The 22,920-nt window shown below is 40.6% G+C and overlaps 2 protein-coding genes and 1 long non-coding RNA gene across 7 annotated transcripts; 1 reads left to right on the forward strand and 2 right to left on the reverse strand.

The window, feature by feature from the left end:
* Positions 1 to 16: 16 nt before the first annotated feature.
* On the forward strand, positions 17 to 19,405 carry LOC107265931 (protein unc-80 homolog). 2 transcript variants are annotated; one of them, XM_015735868.2, is made up of 48 exons: positions 17 to 367; positions 570 to 661; positions 760 to 808; positions 1,597 to 1,623; positions 2,300 to 2,320; positions 2,396 to 2,541; positions 2,618 to 2,777; positions 2,849 to 3,080; positions 3,169 to 3,281; positions 3,353 to 3,436; positions 3,525 to 3,988; positions 4,054 to 4,232; positions 4,294 to 4,499; positions 4,567 to 4,709; positions 5,080 to 5,109; positions 5,721 to 5,850; positions 5,940 to 6,131; positions 6,189 to 6,333; positions 6,389 to 6,781; positions 6,860 to 7,331; positions 7,398 to 7,521; positions 7,597 to 7,780; positions 7,860 to 8,001; positions 8,078 to 8,202; positions 8,267 to 8,457; positions 8,518 to 8,869; positions 8,939 to 9,211; positions 9,284 to 9,535; positions 9,610 to 10,111; positions 10,171 to 10,807; positions 10,908 to 11,088; positions 11,158 to 11,327; positions 11,405 to 11,653; positions 11,714 to 11,987; positions 12,059 to 12,363; positions 12,437 to 12,862; positions 12,920 to 13,138; positions 13,213 to 13,358; positions 13,423 to 13,750; positions 13,813 to 14,133; positions 14,202 to 14,463; positions 14,522 to 14,731; positions 14,807 to 15,157; positions 15,219 to 15,527; positions 15,598 to 15,693; positions 17,328 to 17,453; positions 18,299 to 18,447; positions 18,534 to 19,405. In XM_015735868.2, exons 2-48 carry the CDS (start codon positions 576 to 578, stop codon positions 19,107 to 19,109), a joined length of 10,752 nt encoding a protein of 3,583 aa, XP_015591354.1. In that variant the 5' UTR covers positions 17 to 367; positions 570 to 575; the 3' UTR covers positions 19,110 to 19,405. The 2 variants fall into 2 exon arrangements, with proteins under 2 accessions (XP_015591354.1, XP_024938971.1); XM_025083203.1 differs by having other exon boundaries at positions 8,939 to 9,205; positions 9,622 to 10,111.
* LOC107265938 lies at positions 16,383 to 18,644 on the reverse strand. Of its 2 annotated transcripts, none has more exons than XR_001537317.2 (4): positions 18,503 to 18,644; positions 18,151 to 18,417; positions 17,394 to 17,569; positions 16,383 to 17,172 (listed from the first exon to the last, which is right to left on the reverse strand). It is a non-coding gene; the product is annotated as an uncharacterized LOC107265938 (long non-coding RNA). The 2 variants fall into 2 exon arrangements; XR_003059214.1 differs by having other exon boundaries at positions 17,295 to 17,569.
* On the reverse strand, positions 18,895 to 21,619 carry LOC107265934 (carboxypeptidase Q). 3 transcript variants are annotated; one of them, XM_015735875.2, is made up of 7 exons: positions 21,263 to 21,619; positions 20,754 to 21,134; positions 20,544 to 20,694; positions 20,230 to 20,479; positions 19,744 to 20,167; positions 19,413 to 19,666; positions 18,895 to 19,032 (listed from the first exon to the last, which is right to left on the reverse strand). In XM_015735875.2, exons 2-6 carry the CDS (start codon positions 21,122 to 21,124, stop codon positions 19,414 to 19,416), a joined length of 1,449 nt encoding a protein of 482 aa, XP_015591361.1. In that variant the 5' UTR covers positions 21,125 to 21,134; positions 21,263 to 21,619; the 3' UTR covers positions 18,895 to 19,032; position 19,413. The 3 variants fall into 3 exon arrangements, with proteins under 3 accessions (XP_015591361.1, XP_024938968.1, XP_015591360.1); XM_025083200.1 differs by having other exon boundaries at positions 18,895 to 19,035; XM_015735874.2 differs by lacking the exon at positions 18,895 to 19,032 and having other exon boundaries at positions 19,322 to 19,666.
* Between the last annotated feature and the right edge of the window lie 1,301 nt (positions 21,620 to 22,920).

Consider the following 22,920-nt stretch of genomic DNA (forward strand, 5'->3'; position numbering starts at 1 on the left):
TTCACAATCCGCCCTCGTGCGCTTATGTCCTCTGCGTGCATCCTCCCCTGGCACTCTCGTTGGCATCTACCAGCCACGGAAATGCCAGACAACTTTCATCCCTCCTCTGGCACGTGATTACGTCGCGACGCACTCAGAGCCTCCACTTTCTCTCTCGCCTTTCCTTCCTTCCTATCAAGAAGTACTTCTGCTTCTCCTAAGGACACAAAGTGATACAGACTTCGAGATCATTGGGAAAGATTTTTTTTTTCATTTTCTCAAGTTTCCACAATTCTTCCTCTCGATGCTTCGGCCAGGCTGAATCCTGGCCATTTACGAACTCTACCATATGGATTCGTTTCGCCCGAGTCACGAATAGAGGAACAAGGTTGGTACTTGATTAAAGTAGCTCTCGCTTCTTTGCTTCGTGTTACTTTTCTATTCTTCTCCCTTTTTCTCTTCTTCCCTTTAACCACCTCCTCAAATTGATTTGGTAAGCTCCCAGAATGTTCGTGACTGAGCCAATAGGGTGTAGGCGTGAATTCTGATGATATCTTGACTCGTTATGCCTTCGCTGGTCTTTATTGCAGAACAACATGGAGAAACGACGTTCATCCGACGATAGCTTGAACGATCAGGCCTTGCCAATTCCTATTCAGGTTTTCCTCTGGCGTCAGATAAGGTATGAGATACGAGCAGTGATTCGAGCATCGTGTTAGCATTATATAGTGATTCTTTATTTCTCTTCCTGTGTCTAAAAAAAACGCTTCTCTTTCGCAGTCCCTTTATTCGTGCCAAATTAGGAAAGCTACACGAGGCATCATGCATGGTAAGGTTTACTTTACTTACTGTTTATACATTTTTATGGAAAATTTAAAAAAACGTGTATGACTGTACGAAAGGATGTGAGGAGCCCAAGGGCTGTGATGAATGACACGGAGAAAAAAAAGAAAAGAATATTTTTTAACGTCAAACAAATACCTATTAATATCGACGCACCTATAAATACGAACAATTAATTAAATAAATATTTTGCTTGTTATCCCCCCGTAAAAAGTGTGACAAAAGTAAGAAAGTCCGAAGCAGTACTTTCTGTCCATTTTTGCTTGATGTAATTGTTGCTGCCAAGAACTGTGCTTCACGTTACGCACGTGCGTCTCGACCGACTCTCAATGGTTCGAAAAGTCAGCGTCGGTTTTTCTCGAAAATTTAGCAAATTCCAGAGGAAACGGAGAAACAATTTTGTCTCTCGATAAAACCTAATACGTAAAACGAATGTGTATTTTAAAAAGAAAAAAAAATACGAGACAGACCGATAAGATGATAATTTAAAAATTTTCTTGTAATACATAAGGATAACAAAATTTTATGTGGTATTGTACATAATTACATAATTGTCCTAAGCGACTGACCATAACCTGTACAGTACTACTAATGTACGCTTTCGCGTTGACCTATCCTCCAGGCCAAAATGACCCAGCATCCCTAAATTCATATTAAATTGATCTTACCAAGACGTTCCATCCCCTTGCTCCCAATAAATTTTGCCTGATTTGCCTGAACCTGCACTAACGAAATGACCTCCTCCACGCGGCCGTCTCCACGTGACACCTGCAGTTCTGTCAACACGCGCCCGGCCATCATGTAAGTTCGCTTATCTGCTTGCTGACCCGCGATATTGACCTTTTCCCAATTACCTTTGGGATTAGTCCCATGACAGCTTTTAATTGTAGATTATACCCACGTTGTCCGCAGTGATTATAAATTTAATATATTTGATACATTTAAATTTCAATCTTTTTTTTTTTCGATTATTTTGATTTCTTTCAAATACGACCTTTCGCACTCCGAGATTAGAATTCGGGTGAATTCTAAGAGGAAATTCATGAGAATACATAAAAGAGGTAGTTGGTATTTAGTTAGCGATAAGAATCATAATTTAAATACCAATTTCCGTAAGCTCCCTTCGTCCCTTTAGACGCTTATCGCCTTTATCACGCAACCACCTGCATTCGTATTTGAATTTGCTTTAAGAATATCTTCACGCACGGGAGACTCGTCCATACTCTTTATATCGTGAAATAACTTTTGCCGAGCATGTAAAATTTTGTCTTCTCTTTGCTGTACAGATACTTGTCATATGCGTAACACATTGTGTACTGTAGGCTCGTATGTAGAATTTATTTATCAAGGCGACTCTTAAACTTTCTTCGATATTAAATAATTCTTTTTCCCTTTACTGTGTCTATTGGATCTATGTAGAGAATAATATTTGTTTTACCTGACATTACATACTTTCTTAATGCCATCCTATACGCAGGAGATGAAGGAAGCCTGCAAGGTAAGTCAGCGAGGATCCAGATGATCCAGCGAGTGTAATATGTAATTTATGAAAATGTTCTTTTCGATTTAACAGTGTTTCGAGAAAGTTCTGGTACAAAATCTTCACTCGGGATTATCGTTATCTTTGACCGAAGCTCTGGAATCAGTGCCGCGATGGCGTCTGATACAAGCAGCTCTTCCTCACGTTCTTCACGCCTCTGCGAATCTCCTTCACAACAGGTAAGGAATTCTGGCAGCGAACACACAGCGATAACCCGAAGGATGAATAATGTATCTTTAATAAAATAAAATCTAGGAAGGATCTTCAAAGCTTTGGGGCTGCAGAGACAAAGCTACTGTACACTCTTCATTGGATAATTTTGGATGCAGCCGAAGAGTGTGCAGATGCGGATGCTGAGCATAGAATCTATCACTCCAATCCATTTTACTATCTTTTCTCTATACCCACGATGACGGTAAGAATACGTGTCTTGTAATTTCCAGTAAAAGGAAAGTTAATTAAAAAATAATTTTTTTCATCTTCCAGCTTTTCGTTTACCTCTTTGCCCCTTTGTGCAATCACCTGAAGGAGTCTGACTTCAACTCCAACTATCGATTACAAAACGGCCTGAAGATATGGTCGGCAATGTGGGAATGTCGGCATCCTGACACACCGTGCTTCACTGCCCATTGCCGTCCGAAGCCTCGTGCTCTATGGTGTCGTTCCACCAAGGCAACCAGACACCAGCAGCAATTCGAAGACGTCTTCATGGGGGGAAGTGAGTGAAGAAAGATCTAAAATCTTACTAAGCTATTCCTTTTTCTATGTTCAAGTATAGAAATTACTAATAGTGTGCTTTCCCATAGGAAAAACACCCATGGACAAAGGTGCAGATACAGAGAGTCCACCGAGCCAATCTGTCAGTGCGTGCTTTTCTGATCAGAGTGTACCACCCTCTAGTAGACAGGCCGACGAAGAGGTACAACTTTTTATTATATTATGTCATCATGGTTCATTATTCCACTTTATATTAATATACTGTTATCACAGAGCAATTGGTTATCGTCGCCCAAGGATACTGTATTTCCTGAAACCATACCCGAAGAAAGTTCCAGTACAGAGGACGAACACGTGGTGAGTGAATGTGACGAAGATTACGAAGATGACGAAGATGACGATGGAACGATCGAAGACTTGATTGTTGTTTTTTTTTGGTGATTAGGTCATTTTTCGATTACCCTCGTTAAGTGAATCCGAGAAGGCTATAGACGGGGTGAAGGAAATATCAACAATTTTTGCCGGTGAAGCTAGCATATTTCATGTTGCCATGGGAAGAACTACTAGTTCATCCAAATCTACCCTGACCATAGAACAGGTCACGGCCATTTCCGGTTTAGACACCTGTAGACATTATCAAGCAAAGAAGACAATTTGTACGGAGAAGATCGAGAGGGATGATAGGGATGATAAGGATCTGGAAGGATCTAAATCGAAATCTTCGTTGACACGTCAGAGTTCACCTGGCGGTACAGGATCTCAAAGACAACCTAGACTTTCTTCTGGAACTCCTGTGATCATTGACGTCTGTGCTGCCACCTTCTTGGACGTAGCAGTGCTGAGGTGTCTCTTCGTTTCCCAGTGGCAGGAAGAGGGTATTTTTTGGGCACTGCAATTCCTTTATCATCGGTAAGGTATCCTTTAAATAATTCCAAAAAGATTATCAAGTACTGACCTTATATCGGCACTCGTAGACTGCGGGAGATCAATGAGGACAGTTCGGTCCAGCAGCTTCCTCGTCGCCGGAGTAATTCTTTGCCAATTCCAAAGATTGAAGTTTCCATCTATCAAAGTCCCGAAAGTGGCAAACGTGATGAAGCCAATAAGGATTTTATTGAAATACCGGAACCTCGTGACGCTTCAGTACTCACAGGTACGTTAGTCCAGTCCTCTGGATGATTTGTGATGACCTCTGCTTCTCTTTGCCCATACAGATCTGACCACCCTGCCAGATTCCCCGTATGTACCACGCAAGTCAAATGACCCGGACTTGCGACATTCTAGAAGAGCCAGTGAGAAGACGAAGAAGAGGATGAAGATGGCCGACCTCAAGGCCTTCGTCGAGACCAAGTTACTCTCCAAGTCGGAGAAGACGTTAGAAAAAATTGGGCAGGAAGATCCAAAAGCATTATTTGAGCAGGCGAGTTTCTTGAATTTTTAATTTTTTTCATAGATTTCACTGAATGCACTTTTTGAATCTGTTACAGGAGTGTCACAGGAGTCTGGATACCGGAGATGATCATCTGACTAGACCCACTTCGACCTCTTCAAAGATTTTCGACGCAAAAGACGTGGACAGGATTAAGCATCCCACGAATTTAATAAAAGGGAAGAGTATGCCAAGCCTAAGGTACGAAGTTTTTCTTAAACACAATAAATTTCATTTTATGAAGTATTCAAGCATTCTAAGTATTCAAAGCATATCTCTCTTGACTCAATATACGTATTACGAAGGCTGCGTTTTCTCATTTTTAATAATCAATCATATAAAAGATAGTCATAGGCAATAGACGTAGGACTGATATACATATAGTATTACTAAATAGGTGATAAGAAGATTAACAATATTTTCATATATGTATTATCTACTTGGACGATGGCACTGACAGGCTATTAATGATTCTCTCTATTTCTCATTTGACTCGTATGTAATGACTTTCTCTGTGTGTGTCTCTTTTTTTCACTTTTCTTCGCCTCTTTCACCCCGAACTCGTGCTCAGCTGCTTGATTGACGAGCTGACCGCGGGAGGGTAAGTCATAAATGACTCAATCACATGAATCATCACCGAGGAAGTACATGAGCTTCTTTCGGTACACTCTTCTTCCGCTTCTTCCTATCACTTCAAACTTTTCGACTTCAGCTTCAGCTGATTAGCACGGAAGCACATTCCAAATCAGACGTCTCCCACTTTTCCGAATCATTCTGCAATTTATTAACTAATGCTTGCTCACCTCGATTTTCATCGATCAATACAATTCTCATTGGAATCGTTATGAAAATCCACAAAAATATTTCAGTCCTTTAAACCTTTTATTGATCATTTTAGTAGTTACACATTTAATTACCTGTCTTCTTTATATAAGTTTCACTTTAATACTTGGTATCTGCTACAACACCTTGCTTTTGCTTTTGCTTTTGCTTTTGCTATTGTATCCTTTTTTATCTCTCGAGTAGACATCTTGCTGTAGTTAGGTCGAGGTAGCATGAGGTCCTACGAACCCTGGTTTCGATTAGACTGAATTAGACTGAAGTAGAGGAACGTAGAGATTAGTGCTCGAATAAGTACATGAGGAATAGCATGGACATTTTTTTATTAATTGAAATACATTACTAATATTCCATATGATTGTTACCTTTTAGATATATTGGCGATACGAGGATCGAAAGAAAGCAAAGCAGATTTTACAGTCAATCTTGTACGGGTACCAATCCGATAATCACAGTCACGGAACATACGCCGACACCATCACCAGATTACATGAAAAGACAGGTAAATAATGTATAATAAATCTGTCTTTTTTTTTAGAAAAATTCATATTTTCACATCAAACTATGATAAATTTATGAATTTGTCAACAGGTGTCCATCGATAGTCAGCTGAATGCTGTGAGCATTCACGGCAGTAAATCAGGATCAGAGAGGAAGCCGAGTTTAACCAGATCTCAGACAGACTCGAATATTATTTATACAGGGGACGAAATTCCGGAAGCTCCAGGATCACTTTGTTATATAACGAAGGAGGGAGATATAGATTATCAAGTTATGCTAAAGGTACTTTAAGCAATTATTAACATTATTATGGTGAATTGACCCATAAAATAATTGCAGGCTGTACATTCAGTTGCTCTAAGAGATAATTCCTGCTGCACTCTTCGCGTCTGTGAGAATATTCTGAACTTGCTTGAACTGTTAATGGACATGGGAGTTTTGAAGCAATGCCTACGCGAAGAGAATTCAGGCAGCGATAACACAGGTAGGCGTTTCGGAGATGATCAATAAGAGAATTTCTCTGACTGAACTATTGACAGGGCCACCTGCAGGTCCTGGTCCAGGTGAGAAGACGGAGAGTCTTGCGAGGAAGCACGATTCTCCAGGCAACGAGCAAGATCGTAGAAACGAGGGAAACGGAAAGAACAGTAAACAATTGACGGCTCACAGTCTCCTGATGAATTGCGTAATAAGAGTACTGAAGCACCTGGGCTGTCCTCACGGATGCTCGGAAGGCATGAGAGGACCGCCGGCCGATTTCATCAGGTCACAGGGTCAGAGTATTCTGAGCAAACTGCATCGTGCAAGTTCAAAGCAATTCTCGCGATTCTTGCGTTCGATGATTCGCGAACAGCCAATCCCTGAGCTTCTGGATTTCTTCCATGCGTACGTTGGATTCTGCGTAGACCCAAGTTCGTTATTATCTCCGCTTAGTGAGTAACTTTGAAGTATCATTAATGCCGTGGAGTCTCTTCTTTAATTCTCGTCGCGCGTTCATCTTCTTCTTGCAGATCAGAAAAGAAGTTCCAGCAAGTCGCCGGATGTCGCGTCTCAGGGTGGATACGCGACTAATTTCGGAGCAGCTTTTAGCGGCGGAAGTGCTAGTGGTAGCGGTGGCGGCGGAAGTGGAGGTGTACCAGCCAATACGGCTGCTGCAGCCACTGCAGCTGCAGCCGCAACTGCTGTGGCTGCCGCAGCTGCTTACTGTGGAATGGGTGGCAGTGCTGGCGGAGCGAGAGGAACCGAAGGGCAAATAATGAGCAATGTCTTCAAACCTCTCGTTACTCGATTCGTCAAGTCACTGAAGCAACTTAAGTCGCAAGAAAATATTTCGCTTTATTGTGACCTAAGGCAGTTTATTACTTACGTCAAGGAAACTCATGGCGGCGTCTTTCGGCGCACTGCTCTTAGTGGTTTATTGGACTCGGCTGATCGGCCTAATAAAAAAAGTAACAGTAACGTTCAAACCACGAGGGTTATTAGGTAAGATATTTCTTGTTGATATACAGTCCTTACTTTTTAAATATATTTTTTCATGTCTTTCATTAGGCACATCCATCAGTCGGATTTTGAAGAAAATCCCGACCTGGGTGGTGATTCCTGTTATGCCGTAGATGACAGGGGAACACGAAAATTTCTCTTTAAGAAAAGAAGCACTTCCTCTACCTGCGCCGTAAATATCATGGCTTATAAGAATTGGTAGTTCATAAGAATTGCCAAGTTGATAAATAATTGTCTTTGGATTCAGAGTCTTTTGGAAACCGAACTCAGCGAGGAGAATGCCAAGATCAGTCAGAGTCCATTAGGCAATTTACGTAAAAAGCATCACATACTAACGCCCAGACAAAGTGAACGCAATCTTGGATTGGGCGAATCTTGCTCTATGATGAGTAAATCTAGAAAGTCAGCAAGATTAAAGATCGGTGGGATTGGTCAGTGCAATATAAAATTATATTTATACTGACTTAGTATCAGACAGTGTACAGCTTGTTTTTTTATTGTAAAATCTAGTCAATTGGTTCCGCAAGGAATATGGAAGAACAGATTCCACTGACAGCCATGATAGCAGCGAGTCTCCTACCGAAGCAAGTTTCGTTAGACAACCGAGTATTTATCATGGATATTATCGCGGTACTTCGCGAACTGGACGTGGGTATGTGACGTAATTTACGAAAAATTGACCTCGTCGTGACTTCAGAGTGTAAGCCGCATTTCAAATTCATCCACAGCGTTGCGCGTTGTAGGGTCAGTCAGACGTTGCAAAAGGCGAAGAGACGGATGGAGGATCAGTTAAATAAAATTGGACTGGGCAAAGGAAAGAAAAAGGAGAGTTTGGAGGAAGTGCCTGGAAGCTGTAAGACTTTTAGCTTTCCCTTCGATCTTGGAAATGAATTAGTTAAATCAATTCATCTGCATAGATTTCAGTCGCAGAAATTCAATGGACATGGGTGAAGCTTCACGAGAATCCGAATTTGTTGTCTTGAAAGAGCGCAGGTTGGTGTCACGTACGATAATATACGACGGCATGGCAAGGTTTTCTTTTCTCTTGGAGACCTGTCAACCTGGATCCGTTCCCGATCATCACCTAATGGCAGCAGTTTTGGACCTGGTAAACATGAGAAATAATTCATAAATCGGTACCAAAATCAAATATATAAAATTGTTATAGCCCTATGCTCCCGTGGTGGCCCGAGCTGCCATGATACTCGAATGCGCTCACCTGGTCCATCAATGTAACAAAGGCCATTGGCCAGCCTGGATGAAATTGAACTTCCCAATGTTTCGGCCGTCTGTACCAATGAACAATCGCAATGCACCAACTGGCTTGAGACGCACCCACGTCCTGCAACGAGCAGCTGGGAAGTTGTTCTATCAATGGGCGGAAGCATTGGGTTCCAGATTAGAAGTGTTACTGGCTGAGGATAAACAAAATGTCGAGCAAGTAATAACTATGGTGTCCGATGAAAGTAAGCAGAGGGAACTGATAATCGAGGACGAGGAGGAAGATTTTTTGGATGAGGGTAAGGAGGCCGAATAATACAATACCTTTTTCAGTTTTGCATATACTAGATGTAATTATGAGTTTTCAGCCAGCATCAATGGTTACGGATCCCAATGTCCGATGGCTTTACGACTCGTTGCCTGTGTTCTTTTATTGGAGGTAACTGCCTTTCTCAGGGAGACTTATCAGACCTTGCCAAAGTCAAGCAGGTTATGTACAAAGGAACGTCCACAACCCTGGGACAGAATGTACAGTCGCGAAGCCAACAGGCGATGGAGCATGGCGTTGTCTTCTATGGGCCAATCTCAGACTTCTGCACAAAGTCTACAGTCTATTGCAGGAGATCGTGAAACAGGCGAGGGTAACAGAGGATCTTAGATTTTTAAGCATCTTATTCTATCCCCGTTATATTTGTTTCTTTAATTATTTTCAGAACGCAAGATCAGCTTTGTTCTTCACGAGCCTGATAACGAGTCTGAAGGGAGTAGCAAGTCTACTGTGACTATTCAAGGAGAAGAGACGCAGAATAATGAACGTGAGAAGAACAGACGCGTACAGGCACCTCAGGGTCGACCATTTCTTCTGCGTCGTGGAACAGCTGGTAATGCTACAGGTTCTTTCAAGAGGAGAAGCCTCAAACTACGTCGTGGTACCAAGGAAGGGAAGGATGTCGAGTGCGAAGCATGTGAGCAATTCTTTTAAGATCATCAATTGTCCTATACTTTCATCTGAGTAGTCAAAAATTTCATATTGATTAAGTGTTTTCCTTAGATGCTGTGAGAAGAACCGATTCTATCCAATCGAAGAGGAAGGTCAGTTCTCTGTCTGACAGGAGTGACACTTCTGAGCCTGGTCTAGGAGGCGAAGTTAGTGGCGAAGAGTCTCCAGGAATCCTGAGCGATGATCAACCTCCCGAGAGTCCCAGTGACAGTAACGATACCGATGAGACCAATAGAAATTATCCTTGGATGAAGGTTCTTGTGCAGCTTGCGAATTCATTCAATTTTTACTGCTCGCATCAGAGCTTCTGTCATCCATTTTGTCATCGACGTCAGATGCGAGCGAGTGGTAGATTGATAAAGTCAGTGCGCAAGATTTATGGTGAAGAGTTTGGTATACTTAATGGGCTTGGCACTTTTGACCTGGACACGGACAAGAAGGAAGATGGTAAAAGAGAGAAAAGAGGTAGAAAAGTATCAGAGCAAACAAGCACGCAGGTTTCCCCAGTAAGAAGGAAGGACAGCGTAGGCCGGAAGTACAAGTAAGATATGACAATAATAGTTTTCTTGTTCTTTGGCAATGAAAGACTTTGCTTTTCAGAATTGAGAAGAATCTGGAAGGCTCTCAGTCGGGACGCCTGACCGGTGTTAATCGTGACTCTTCCAGGGACCTGGCCGATCAAGATGCGGAACGTGGGAGAGAATCTGCCAAAAGAGGAAGCGACGGAGAAGACGAACCAAACAAGGATCCTCCACCGATTTTAAAGTACATTAAGAATCAAGTGAAGGATGCTTTTCATTCTCCATTAGCGACCTTAGTGAAAGGTGCGGTGGTTATGTCGGAGGATTCGTTCATCGACGTACTTCCTGTGGCCTGGGAACTTCTGCTGGAATCGAATCAGGAAGTCGCAGCATCCGCAGCATCCCTCTTCATTGTGGCTGCCGTCAGAGCACCCAATCAGGCTAGTGAACTGATGCATCATGGTCTTAAGCATAGCAGCACTTCTGTTCGTATCAATGCTATTCTCCGATTTCAAGTTCTTTGGAAGCTAAGGTATCAGGTCTGGCCCAGGATGGAAGAGTCTGCTCATATGACTTTCAAAGTGCCGCCACCAGGAATAGAATTCACTTTGCCTTCTCCAAAAATTGGTATTGAGTCACTGCCGGTTGTCGATCCACCTTGGATGCCTCAGGTCAAGACCAAAGTAGAGGAAGTCACTATCAATCAGGAGAGACACGTAAATCCATCTTTAATATAATTCACTGGATATATAGTTTATGTATGTGCTATATAAATTAAGTAGAAATAAATAATATACTTCTTTTTACCAATTCTAGAGATCACTCGTAACTGCGACCAAGACGCGCAAGAAGCAGCAAACAGAGCTTATAAAGAAAGCTCTGCAAGCACAGGTGGACAAGAAGCGAGAAGAACGAGAGAATTTTCTTATCACGACAATACCAATTACAGTACAGGCTGCTTATGAACCGAGTCCAGTTGGCGATGATCATGACGAAGGTAGCGTCATATTTTTCCTATGAATATTATAAATTTAACGATTGATTAATACATTTCTGGTAAATATAGGTGACGAGGATGTTGGTGAAACTGCACCTAGAAACACTTCACATCATGGCCAATCAGCATTGTCGTTATTTCCGTCTTCGCTGTGTTCAGCAATAGTGCAAATCATTAATTTACTTGACGATGCAGCTGTTTCTGATGACGGAAACGCTGTCTACGAAGTGGCTTATCAAGTCAGTACACACTTGAGGTTTTAGAATATTTAAAAATTTTTAAGAAATATTATATACAATATTTTTAAAATTTTTAGGTAATCTGGAATTGTCTTGTCGAAGATAGTGCTCTCTTCCTACGATATGTCTTGGAACGTTTAACCAGAGAGAAGCAGGAACTCATGTTCAAAATTTTAAGGCATCTTATCAGATTTGTACCAAAATTACCACAACAGGCGGCCTTCGCTCTTTACAATTATATTATTGGCTATGTGATGTTTTATGTGCGTTCGCCCCACGAAGAAGGACAAAAACTCATAGGAACTGCTTTATCCATCTTGTGGATGGTGAGTAAAAAGTTAGAAGGAGACTCTACAGATAAATTTATTTTTCAAAATATTAACTAGGTGGTGCACAGCGTTCATGGAATAATGTTCAAGGACCTTAAACAAATTTTGAGAAAGGAACAGTGCGACGCCTCGATCCTCCTGACAGCCAATGTGCCATCAGCAAAGAAGATAGTCGTTCATGGTCCTCAGGATCCGGATGCAGGCGGAATTCCTTCCCAATTTCCGGTTCAAGAGGACACGCAGTTTTGTCAGATTTTACGAGAATCTCTAGACTTTTTTGGAATTGAGGAATCAAAGCATCGCGAATATTTCCTTGTCGATTACAAGACACGTAAACATCACATATTTTCTATGAGAGAAATTCCTAGTAAAATCGATGTTTATATTTTCCCTATCTTCCAGATCAAATACACAATCCTTCGTCGTACGTGCGAGATTATTATTTTTTCAAGAGATCTCAATACCCACAATTGGAATTGGTCCACATGAAAACCGAGGAAGCCTTCAACGCTTTGCAACGTCAAGAATTGATACATAAGTTTGTGGAGATCGGAAAGGTCCTATTGACCTGGGCTATTTTGAAGAACGTTGATATGGTCGTCCAGAGGGTTGTTTTTCTTCACGAGGAATTGATGAAGCTACCATCTTTTCCCAGGAAGGCTTTGGAGGCTGACCTGGATCTTTATAAAGGCGGTGAAATTGGCAGGGTATGTATCTTCATAAAAATCATGACTCTCATGATCGTCTAATGAATTCAAAGAACGATTTTACTCTCTATAGGAATTACTAGGTCTGGATGTGATGCACAAATTCATGTGGGTCAGACTAATAGCTCGAATGTTCGAGGCAATGGCTGGCAACTTTGCTTACTCTGGCGACATTCATCTCTTCCTCAACGTGTTAAACGGTGCTGTGATTCTTCACAGTGAAGATTCCTGTATTCTCAGATACGTTATAGCCACATACATAAATGCTGCACATAACTTCAAGAATATCTTCTCAACAAATGGCTATCTGTTGATCATGCCTACACTGCTACAACTTTATTCAACACATCAGACAAACAAATTGGTCACGACAACCGTTGAATATGCAGTGAAGCAGTTTTATCTGATGAATCGTAAACCGTTCATTCTTCAAATGTTTGGCAGTGTATCAACCATTCTGGATACTGATGAGACAAGTACTCACGGGGAAGCACACAAGGTAACTCGTTAGAGAAAAATGCTTGCTGAATTCATTTACATGCTTCTGGGATTTCAGGTTCCTTCGGCCTGTCTATTTAATTTATTATTGAGCTTGGAGACTCCGTCACCTGATCCTCTCAACATAGGAGAATTAGTTAAAGAGGAGAAACCTTTGAAAGCCATTGATTTTTGTTACCACGATGAGAATGAAATGGTAACTGTGTTGGATTGCATATCTCTCTGTGTAATGGTGATAGCATTCGCAGCTGATTCGATCAGAGGACAACAGATGCTGGTGAATGAACTTTCCTTAATCAGCCGTGAACGTGCTGGAAAAAAAATATAAATAAATATATTTTATGTTGGCAGACGATACTCGAAGCTATTTTGCCCTGTTACGTGCAGCAGATACAATCTCCCACTTATAACAAGGAGGGAAAAACTGAAAAAGAAATAATTAATCAGTTAGCAATAGCAGTGAAGACTTTAGTCAATAATTCCGAGGCACTGACCAAGTGAGTATACAATTTTGGAGAATGATCTACAACGAAAATACCTCTGATACATCTCTATTGTCAGATACTACAATGGACCACAGAAATCAAGTCCTGAGCACAAAGGTTCCAGTCAACGAAATTATGGAAAAGGGCCTTATTCGCCAGGATTTGATTTTGATGATGACGCTCATACGAATAAATACATAGAACACTCAAAAACTCGTATTTTATACGATCGTGACAACGAAGACGCAGAAAGTTGTCACAAAAATGAATTTCGCAGACCGCGGGACACTCTGCTCAACATGGTGGGCGATTTTGTTGCGCGTTGTTCAGTGCGACTTGTTGAACTGAACAAAAAGTCTCAAGATGGAAAAACTATTGAGCTTCTTGATTCCAAGTGTCATGTGGTACGTCGATTAGAAAATTGCAACTATGAGTCGAATGAAATTTCATTTTTTAACGTTTTTAGCGACTGGCAGACATAGCTCACAGTCTCTTGAAAATCTCACCGTACGATCCCGAGACTATGGGATGCCGAGGATTGAGACGGTATATGAATGACGTTCTTCCGTCAACCGAATGGGCCAATGACGATATGAGACCAGCTTTGACGATCATTCTGCGAAGATTAGACAAGACTTTTAATAAGATTTATAAAAAAGCATCGATCAGAAGGAATACTGATTGGGAAGCAGCCGGTGATTTGTTGAAAGGCATTTATGAGACACTTTCAAAATGCCCGTACATTTCCCATTTTCAACATTTGAAAACTTTGCTCGGCACTTGTCAGGTTAGTTGTCCTCAGTGAAAAGAGAGGTATACTCGTGTGACTAAATGTTTCCTATTATGAAACAATAGGCTCTTATCGTTGGTGACACCACTGGCTTGGTAGAGATGACTTCAGCTGCTTCAGCTGCCCTCATGAGCCAAATTCCACCTCAACACTTTTGTTCAACAGTCTTGCGCCTTATAGCTCTTCAAGTAATTTCTCTTGGGGAAGGATACTCATTGGAGAACGTATGCGGCGGACAGTCAATGTTCGCCACTCAAAATCGAACAGAGAATATGTTACTGAATTTGTTAATACCTTTGTTTCTGCGCGTTGGAACCGGAAGGAAAGGTAATCTTTCTTGCTGCTGATTAACGACTTGTTCCATCTATAAATTTTTTACTTTCAGATGTCCCTAAGTTGAGACAATCCGATATAAGCTTTGCCTTGACTGCTGTTCTAAACACTCTTTGGCCACCGTCAGCAAAAACTGCACCAATCACAACACAAAATTTGAAGACGGCTGCTGACATGAGAGCCGGAAGTTTGACATTCACTGCCAGAGATGCTAAAGTTCCCACTAAGATTTCACTAACATTGTACCAAGTAGCATTTTTAGGTAAAGTAGGCCATAGTTTTTTAAGCCATTAAAAAAAAAATATTAAAATGATCATCGCTATTCTTTTCTTTGCAGCCCTAAAGATCATGACGATCTGCTTTGAAACTGAATTGAAGACGGAATGGCCGAAAGTACTGAGAACGATGCGATTATTGAACAAACGAAACGAAGCATCGATACACTTGTGGAATTTTTTAGAATTCGTTGTGACCCATCGTACAGCGCTCTATATTCAGATGTTACCCTTCATCGTTCACAAGATAGGACAGCCTCCAATTTCTGAACACGAGAGAAACATGCAAAGCATTATACGAAAGAAGATCAATGGAATTGCAATGCCAGTACCAAAATCCCGTGGTACCTTACTGACGGATCTTCTTCACGAACTTAAGGATTTAAAGAAAGAGATTGAAGATAAGAAATTATGTGAGTCTAACACAAAAGCAGTTCAATCATCTTTTCCATCGACTTCTATAAATGTCTACAGACGAAATGCAGCCTGAGCCAAAGAGAAGTGTAGTGGATATGCACCCAGCAGCACCAAACGCAGCTCAGAATGCAACTGAAGGTCAGCACGTAAGAACACAGAGGCCGTCCTTGATAGATCTCCTGACCGGAGATCTAGGATCTAGAGCTCACATAAACAGGACACCAGCCGAGACTCCAGTATCGCATCCTCCAGTTCCACAATCGATTCCTCATTCGATTCATTCGCAAAACATAAATCCCAATACGGCAACCAAGATCAATATAACCAATCAAGTTCCCATAATTGTCGGGACCAACGCAACTCGAGGTACCTGAAACAGCATATTAGTTTAATTCGACAACATTGAATTTCTAAATCTTGAATTCTTTCAACACAGGATCAGTATCGAGCACAAGTGCAGGATCGTCAACGTTAAGAGAAGGCAGCGACCTGGGCCTTCGAGATTCACATACAGATCAGCCAGCACAGACAGGTACCTAACTTCTTAGTAAGATCCTGACACAACCTGACCTGAACCAAACAGAACAAAATCCAGACTCTAAATATCGGCGAAGGGATGGAAGCTGTTGATTATAATTGCAATTATAACACAGTTTGTATATGTCAAGGACATAAGGTACCAGATGATATCGATCTTAATGGTATAATCAAGGATCGATATCGCGTATCGTTGCTGACACAATGATCACAGATCACAGTTGTACGTAAATACTTTACCACAGTTGGATCGAGCCATTGTCTATGCGGCACTGCGACGAGTCTATGATTACATTATTTTATTTATTGGTTGATCATACTTGAACGTGATACTTTGTTCTATGTATATACATATATATATGTACCACATATATGCTCGCACTTTGCATAAGGTCGCATTGCTTCTATCTTCCGTCCGATCCGCAATGCTCTTGTTATTTTTTATTAATTTTTCGAGGCCCGTTGCGAGACGCGTTCACGACTAACGTGCTCGTGCGCAAGCAAATAGGTGAATTTTTTTTTCCAAAATAATTATCGACAATTGCACGTGCTCGTTTGTTGAGAGTCACCTGAGGACTTTTTTGAAAACGCACGGGCCTCTCTGCATTCCCTCGTGACATTGACACATTGATTGATTTACGTTGCTTCCACTGCTAGCTAGGGAAAGGAGGTAAGCAGATACGATTCTACGTGACTTTATATTTATTCTCACGATATATATCCTGTACGTGTGTATATTCTTTATGCTATTTCACTATATCGTACGTTATGAATTTACTCGAAATTAATAATTCCCCCTTATGTGCTTTTATAGTTTTTTCTTCGTTCCCCACTTCCTTTCGAGCCCATAGTGACAATTAACTGTCACCACTTATATCATTTGACTCGTCGTTCTGTATATTTTGCCTTTTTGCTGTATACCATCCTTATGTTATATTCTATTAGTATATACATACATATTATATACATATATGTATATATACTCATTATCGTTTGTTTGTAACGTTACCTAAGTCCACACCGAACTTACTATACATAGCAGTATTTAGACAATGGTAATGTCCAACAGTTGGTATCCCGTTAATCGTTGCATAACCACTCTGCACCAGGAACGCCTTCGCCTCGACATTCTTCACTCAAAACTACCCTCTATGTTCTTTTACTCTTCACGACTTCATTGTCTTCACTGATCTGTCTTTTATTTTCTTCTCCCTCTCTCTCTCTCTCTCTCTCTGTTTCTCATCATCCCTCACTGACAATGGGTTATCCTGATGTTACATTACTTTGTCAGAGGCGATTGCGTGCTCAATTAAAAAAAAAAAAACTCACGTGAATACGTCGTGCTTACGTCGTAGATGATTAATGAATTTTGAAAAGTATTTTTGAGATGGAAACAAGCAGAGGAAGATGTCGCGTGCATCTTGAAGAATTTCTCTCGGAGGTAATGATCGAGATATTGTCACGTAATATATATCTGAAAATAATAAAATAATTTAATATATTTAGGTGACGTAGACGATGTAGAGAACGTGATTGAACACTATTATCTGCTACTGCGGAGTGGTCTGTCTTACTGTGCGATGATCGTCTTGTTACCTCATATTAGACGTTCAATGTGGCATGTTTCAGATAGATCCCAACCATCTTCTACTAGCGATGAACGTAACAATGTTAAGCCTCATCCCACTATCTTACCTCATCAAAAGACGTCCAAACTACGCTTTGTCTCTTCCGTAGAGTTTAGGCACTCGTCAGGTAAAAATCCCAGATCCCTCCATTAATCCGTTAGTCCTTAGTGGTCGTATCTTTAACAACGGCACTCCATCAAAGACACAAGGTCCTGGTGAACACCTGTTTTCAGTATCGTATCCCTGGGATTAAAAATCGACAACAGGATCAATTATTCCTTGAGGTTACCATGGGTTGATTTGATAAAAAAAAAAAATAGAACTTTGTACGGCCCTTCGAGTTTCTTCAAAAAATATCTGTCACTGATAACGACTAGGCAAGTCGAACTATACGAAATTTAATTATCTCCTGTCCTTCCGCAGCGTTGAATCCGTTTGGCACATTCCTTCTCTAAAAATTTTTCTATCGATACACACCTTTCACTCATCACTTTCTTCCCTTTCTATTTCTCTCTATCAGTCACCTAACTGTAAAGACCTGTACGTACTATATACGTATATGTAAATATAAATATCTCTATATATACATGTGTGTCTGCGGTTGAGTGTGCGTGCGTGTGTACACTATTAACACTAATTATTATATATTTTACGTTACGCATGATTATCTTACACGTAGCTTGCAGATTTATTATTTATAGAGTTCTGTTAATGAAACCAATTGACACTATCAGTATGTCTTTCTGGCTAGACATCTATAACGATATATATTAGAAAGATGTTTTGATAATACTCGTGCGATATATGCCTTGAGAGTCACGCACCGTCTCGGTTCCATACAACACACGAAGGTTCATCACAGTGTCTATAGAGTGATAGAGGCACCTTCGAACAGCAGCATGAGTAGAAACTGGTAGACTAGACTGGTAGACTAGATGCCTGATGTAAAGACTATGGCGATCGTCTTCTCAGGGGAAACGTTGATGAGCCAGTTGAGTCCGAGCAGTCCGACCGAGGACAGCTCCGGTGACTCTCGTCCAGACAGGCCACGTCTTCAACGCTCTATGGGTCAAAGCAAGAGGACCTTCCGCCTACGAAAGAGTCGAAGGAGTCACGTTGAAGTGAGTGTACGAAAAGTCGATGGATAAAAATAATAAGATTCTTCACGTAGAATACCTAATGATTTTCTTGCCATGTTTTGTTATAGGTATCGCACATTAAATTAGAAAATGCGGATTCCACTCCTAGCCAGCCGACAGTTCAGACACCATCTTCGACGACGGAGCCGTCGATTTTTAGCATCCCTTCGGACTCCTCTTCGATAAGGTCCAGACGTAGTTTATCTACGAGACAGAGTCACAGTGATAGGGGAAATAACAACGAACAGAATCAGCATCAGCATCAAAATCATCATCACCACCATCATCATCATCATCATCATCCACACCATCATCATCTTCATCCTCAATCTGATGTGTCCTGGGATGAGGACACTTCCAGCACTTCCGGATATCGTGAATCTTACAGTATGCAGTTGGTGTCCTTGGAGAATAGCGCCAGACAGAATCAGGATCCTCCGTTGGCATCTCCGGATTTGAATGACATGCCTTCGACAAGTAGTACTGCTACTAATTACATGGCCTTTGACGGTAGCTCGCCAGATTGTTCCATTAGTGGCAGTGGTGGTGAAAAAACCGCTCTGCTTACTTCTAGTCAGAGAACAACCTCGCAACATTCGCTACTTATGGTTTTTCAGACACAGGATGAAGATACCTTAATATAGACACTTTACTGATAGAATAACATGTTAAGGGAGAGATCTTTAGGGATTGGAGACTGCGATAGTTTTATGGACCATAAGTTTTCTTAATATAGAAAACTTGTATAATTGTAGTATCTGTTTGGTGAGTACAGATGGCTAGAGTTTAATCAAGGAGAATGATTGTAAGGTGCGGATGTAGAGAACAACGTTTTAAGACAAAAGCTACAATACAGTGATCTGTTTAGTCCATATATTGAATAATGCGTGTTGATCATTTATGTCATGGAAGTATTATAATAATAGTAGTATTAAAAATATATTTACGTTATTTTAAGTGGGGAAAATCATAACTCAAATCAGCCACTACATAAGAGACTGCTGCGAACAATGCAGTGTTCATATCCAGAGCGTCAGGATTTTCGACTAGCATGGTGTCAGCGTTTGTATGATGGTACCAAAAGTATTTGCTATTTTTGTTCCAAAGCGATGCCCCTGGTACTCCTGCATTTATCCAATCTTCAATATCAGGACCTTCTGCAGGACTGCGAAGCTTCATATCACCAAGAGGTGTCAAGAGGCTGTCAATTTTGAATATCGGTTTAACTAAAGCAGTTATTTATCTAGTATTATACTGATAATTGGCGAGTATGCGAACCTCATGACTTTTTTCAATATACACATGACCTCTACTGGCGCCGTTACATCCAGTCCTACGGGTTCAAAAGTTCCCATATCAGATTCCATCACGAATTGTAAATTTGATTGTTCCGCGCGATGCTCTTGGATGTATTGGCGTGCTCCAACTATACCCATTTCCTCGGCAGTCCATAAAATTGCTCTAATCGTTCGTTTGGGTCTTAGATTTAATGATTTTAAGATAGCTAAAGAGTTCCAGGAGATGAATGCACCGCCACCGTCGTCCATGGCACCTTGACCTACGTCCCAACTGTCAATGTGTCCGGATATCACTACAGTTTTATTTGGTTTTTCGACACCGACTATTTCTGCAATTACATTTCGCGATATCTTGTCCGGATAGCTTTGTGCTTCCATCTTTAAATTTAGCCTGATTCGTTCTCCTGAAAATTTATATGTTTATTAGGATGTATTCCAGAAAGTTGTGTTTGATTCCTGTTGTTACCTCTGTCTGCCATTCTGTTGAGGAGAGTTGCATCTTCTACGGTGATACATGCTGCTGGAATTTTTGTGATATTTTCACCATACGACATCATTCCTGTATGTGGTGTATATAAAGAGAATGGAGTTACTGATCTGATTAAAGCAGCGACAGCTCCATGCTTTGCAGCTTCTGTTGCTCCTTTTGATCTATATTTTACGGTTTCTCCATAAGAAACAAATTTTTGATTGTACACCACAATTTTACCTGAAACCTAAAATCAAAATATTTATACAAAACATAATTATGAATGGATAAAAGAGTCTAGTGTATCATACTTCTTTTGCTCTGGTTTTCAACTCTGCAAAGCTTTGTACAACAATCACATCAGCTGTAATGCCATCTGCATCTGTTCCAACACTATATCCCAAACCTAACAGTGCGATATCCTTCTTCCTTGGTTCAAGTAAAGTCGCTGATTCTGATCCTCTGAAATATAGATTTTTGCAAGACTTTTGTTCGCATAGACAACAGTATAACATATATACCTAACCCAGTGAGGCACTGTAGCATTTTCCCCATGAACATTTTCTAAGTTAACATTCAAGGAACGATTCAACATATATTGAATTGAGTCTTCAAGAACCTGTGAGCCCGATGGTCTTGCTCCAAATTTATCAACAAATGTTGACAGTTCTTGCCATGTTGATCTTTTATATGTACCATTTACTGTCATATTGATAATATTATGAACAATAGGAGCATAATCTTCTATCTCCTTAATGAGATCATTGGAAAGAGAGCAGGAGCTTATCTCATTATCTTCATATCCCCAAGCATCACATGCTCCCTGAGCAAGTAACCAAATGGCTACAAATAGTTTCAAAGGAACCCACATCTTGAAAGTGATCCAAGACATCAAGTTAAACCTAAATAGAATAAATATGAACAATATAATATAAACTATTCAACTTAATTCACATAATAGCTACATCACAAGAGATTTAAAAGTAATTTCAAAGTTGCACAGTATTTAAACTATAAATGTCATTTTTACCTTTAAAAGGAACAACTTTGCAACATAATTGCTGAAGCAATCTAAGTGCTTATCACTGCTCACTTTATATTGCTAACTACTTAAGACTGAGTCTAAATGAGTATTTGCGGTCAACCGATAGTCCAAATGTAAATGTTCCAAGATTTGCGTCATCTGTTTAGTTTTATCGTGACGATTCCATGAGACCTAACTGCATACGTTATTTTTTAAAGAAAAATTGCATAAAAATTTAATCTTGTTGCATAAGGAGATCATCTTCATCAGAATCGGTTCAGGCAGTGAATATGTTCGATCGTCTTGATTGATTTTGACAATGTACAACAATATCACGATTTAAGATGTAAGGACAGAAATGAGTGGGAAGATGCACAACGCTACGATTTTAGGCGATACCAAAAACATGGCGCTAAATCGTAGCGGCGAGTCCGGGAATAGAATTTTGTGATCATCGCCTCCGTCGATAATGCATATCCGGTCGTAGCTGAGCTGAACGTGATCACGAACAGGTAGCCTGGCGGGCAGAGATTCTCCACAATTTACAACTGATTCCCAGAGCAACCCTTAGAAAGAGGCCGCTTATCAGATATTGCCTAAATCTTTTTTTTTTGTAATCTTAAATTCAAATGTACAGTGTAAGCTCGATAAGATTTACTAAGACAAAAGCCAGCACCTTATGCCTGACTGTGTTAAGGAGTGCAGCGATGCGGTGATAGTTCCAAGCGGAACTATGGTCCCAACATTGAGTACTAGAGAGAATTATTCCCGAACTGTTTAAAAAACAACCTGAAAACAACACTGAAAGCCAGCTCCTTATGCGTACCTGCACTGAAACATATGGTGCGACTAGTATCCTTAATAGGTATTTTAACGATGTTACGAAGCAGAACTGTTGTTAAAACCTATCTGGAACTATAGAACTCCTCGAGAGCTATCGAAAAAGCCTACTGTTGAATCATTTTCAAGAGATTTTAAAAAAGTGCAGTGCTGGAGCTGACACCCATGTAGCACCTCAATTTTTGGAAAATTCCTATTTTAACGATCTTACGTAGCAGAACTATTGTTAAAACCTATCAGAAACTATAGAAATTCTACTTAAGTGCGTAGCATGTACAACGCTCAGACACCAATTTTTGAAGTTCTTCAAGAAAGTATCGTTTGTACCTCTTTCCAATCAGTCCCCTTCGAAAGAGTATGGTCTCTAGTATATATCCACTGCGTTCCATCGTTTGTACCTTCATAGTTTTCTTTTAAATTCAATATTTGTTATTAGCTGGTACAGGATCTAGACTCCATTTTTGTGAGTTTTTCAAAACATTTATAGGTAGTATAGTTGTAAGTTAAAGGTAGTATGGTTATACGTAGTAGAAAAAGTGTAATAATCCGTATGCGTGCGAGAGAGACGCACTTAGAGCCCTGCTGTGCTAATGAAACGTACGCTTTAGGAGCATTACAGGGTGCGTCAACGATATCCTGAAATGTGAACAATTGCCGTGCACCGATCAGCCTGCATCGTCACTCCAAAGCATCGTTGACGTTGGAGTAAATAAACAATATACGTTTGAATAAGTGCGTCGCGAAGACATTATCTAAAGTTCGCGGAAATTCGCGTATTGGTCTATTCGTAACAAGTGAAGAATTAGTCCGCAACCGAAAATACA

This window comes from Cephus cinctus, unplaced genomic scaffold (assembly GCF_000341935.2).
Source record: "Cephus cinctus unplaced genomic scaffold, Ccin1 Ccin1_scaffold0259, whole genome shotgun sequence".
Lineage (NCBI taxonomy): Eukaryota > Metazoa > Arthropoda > Insecta > Hymenoptera > Cephidae > Cephus > Cephus cinctus.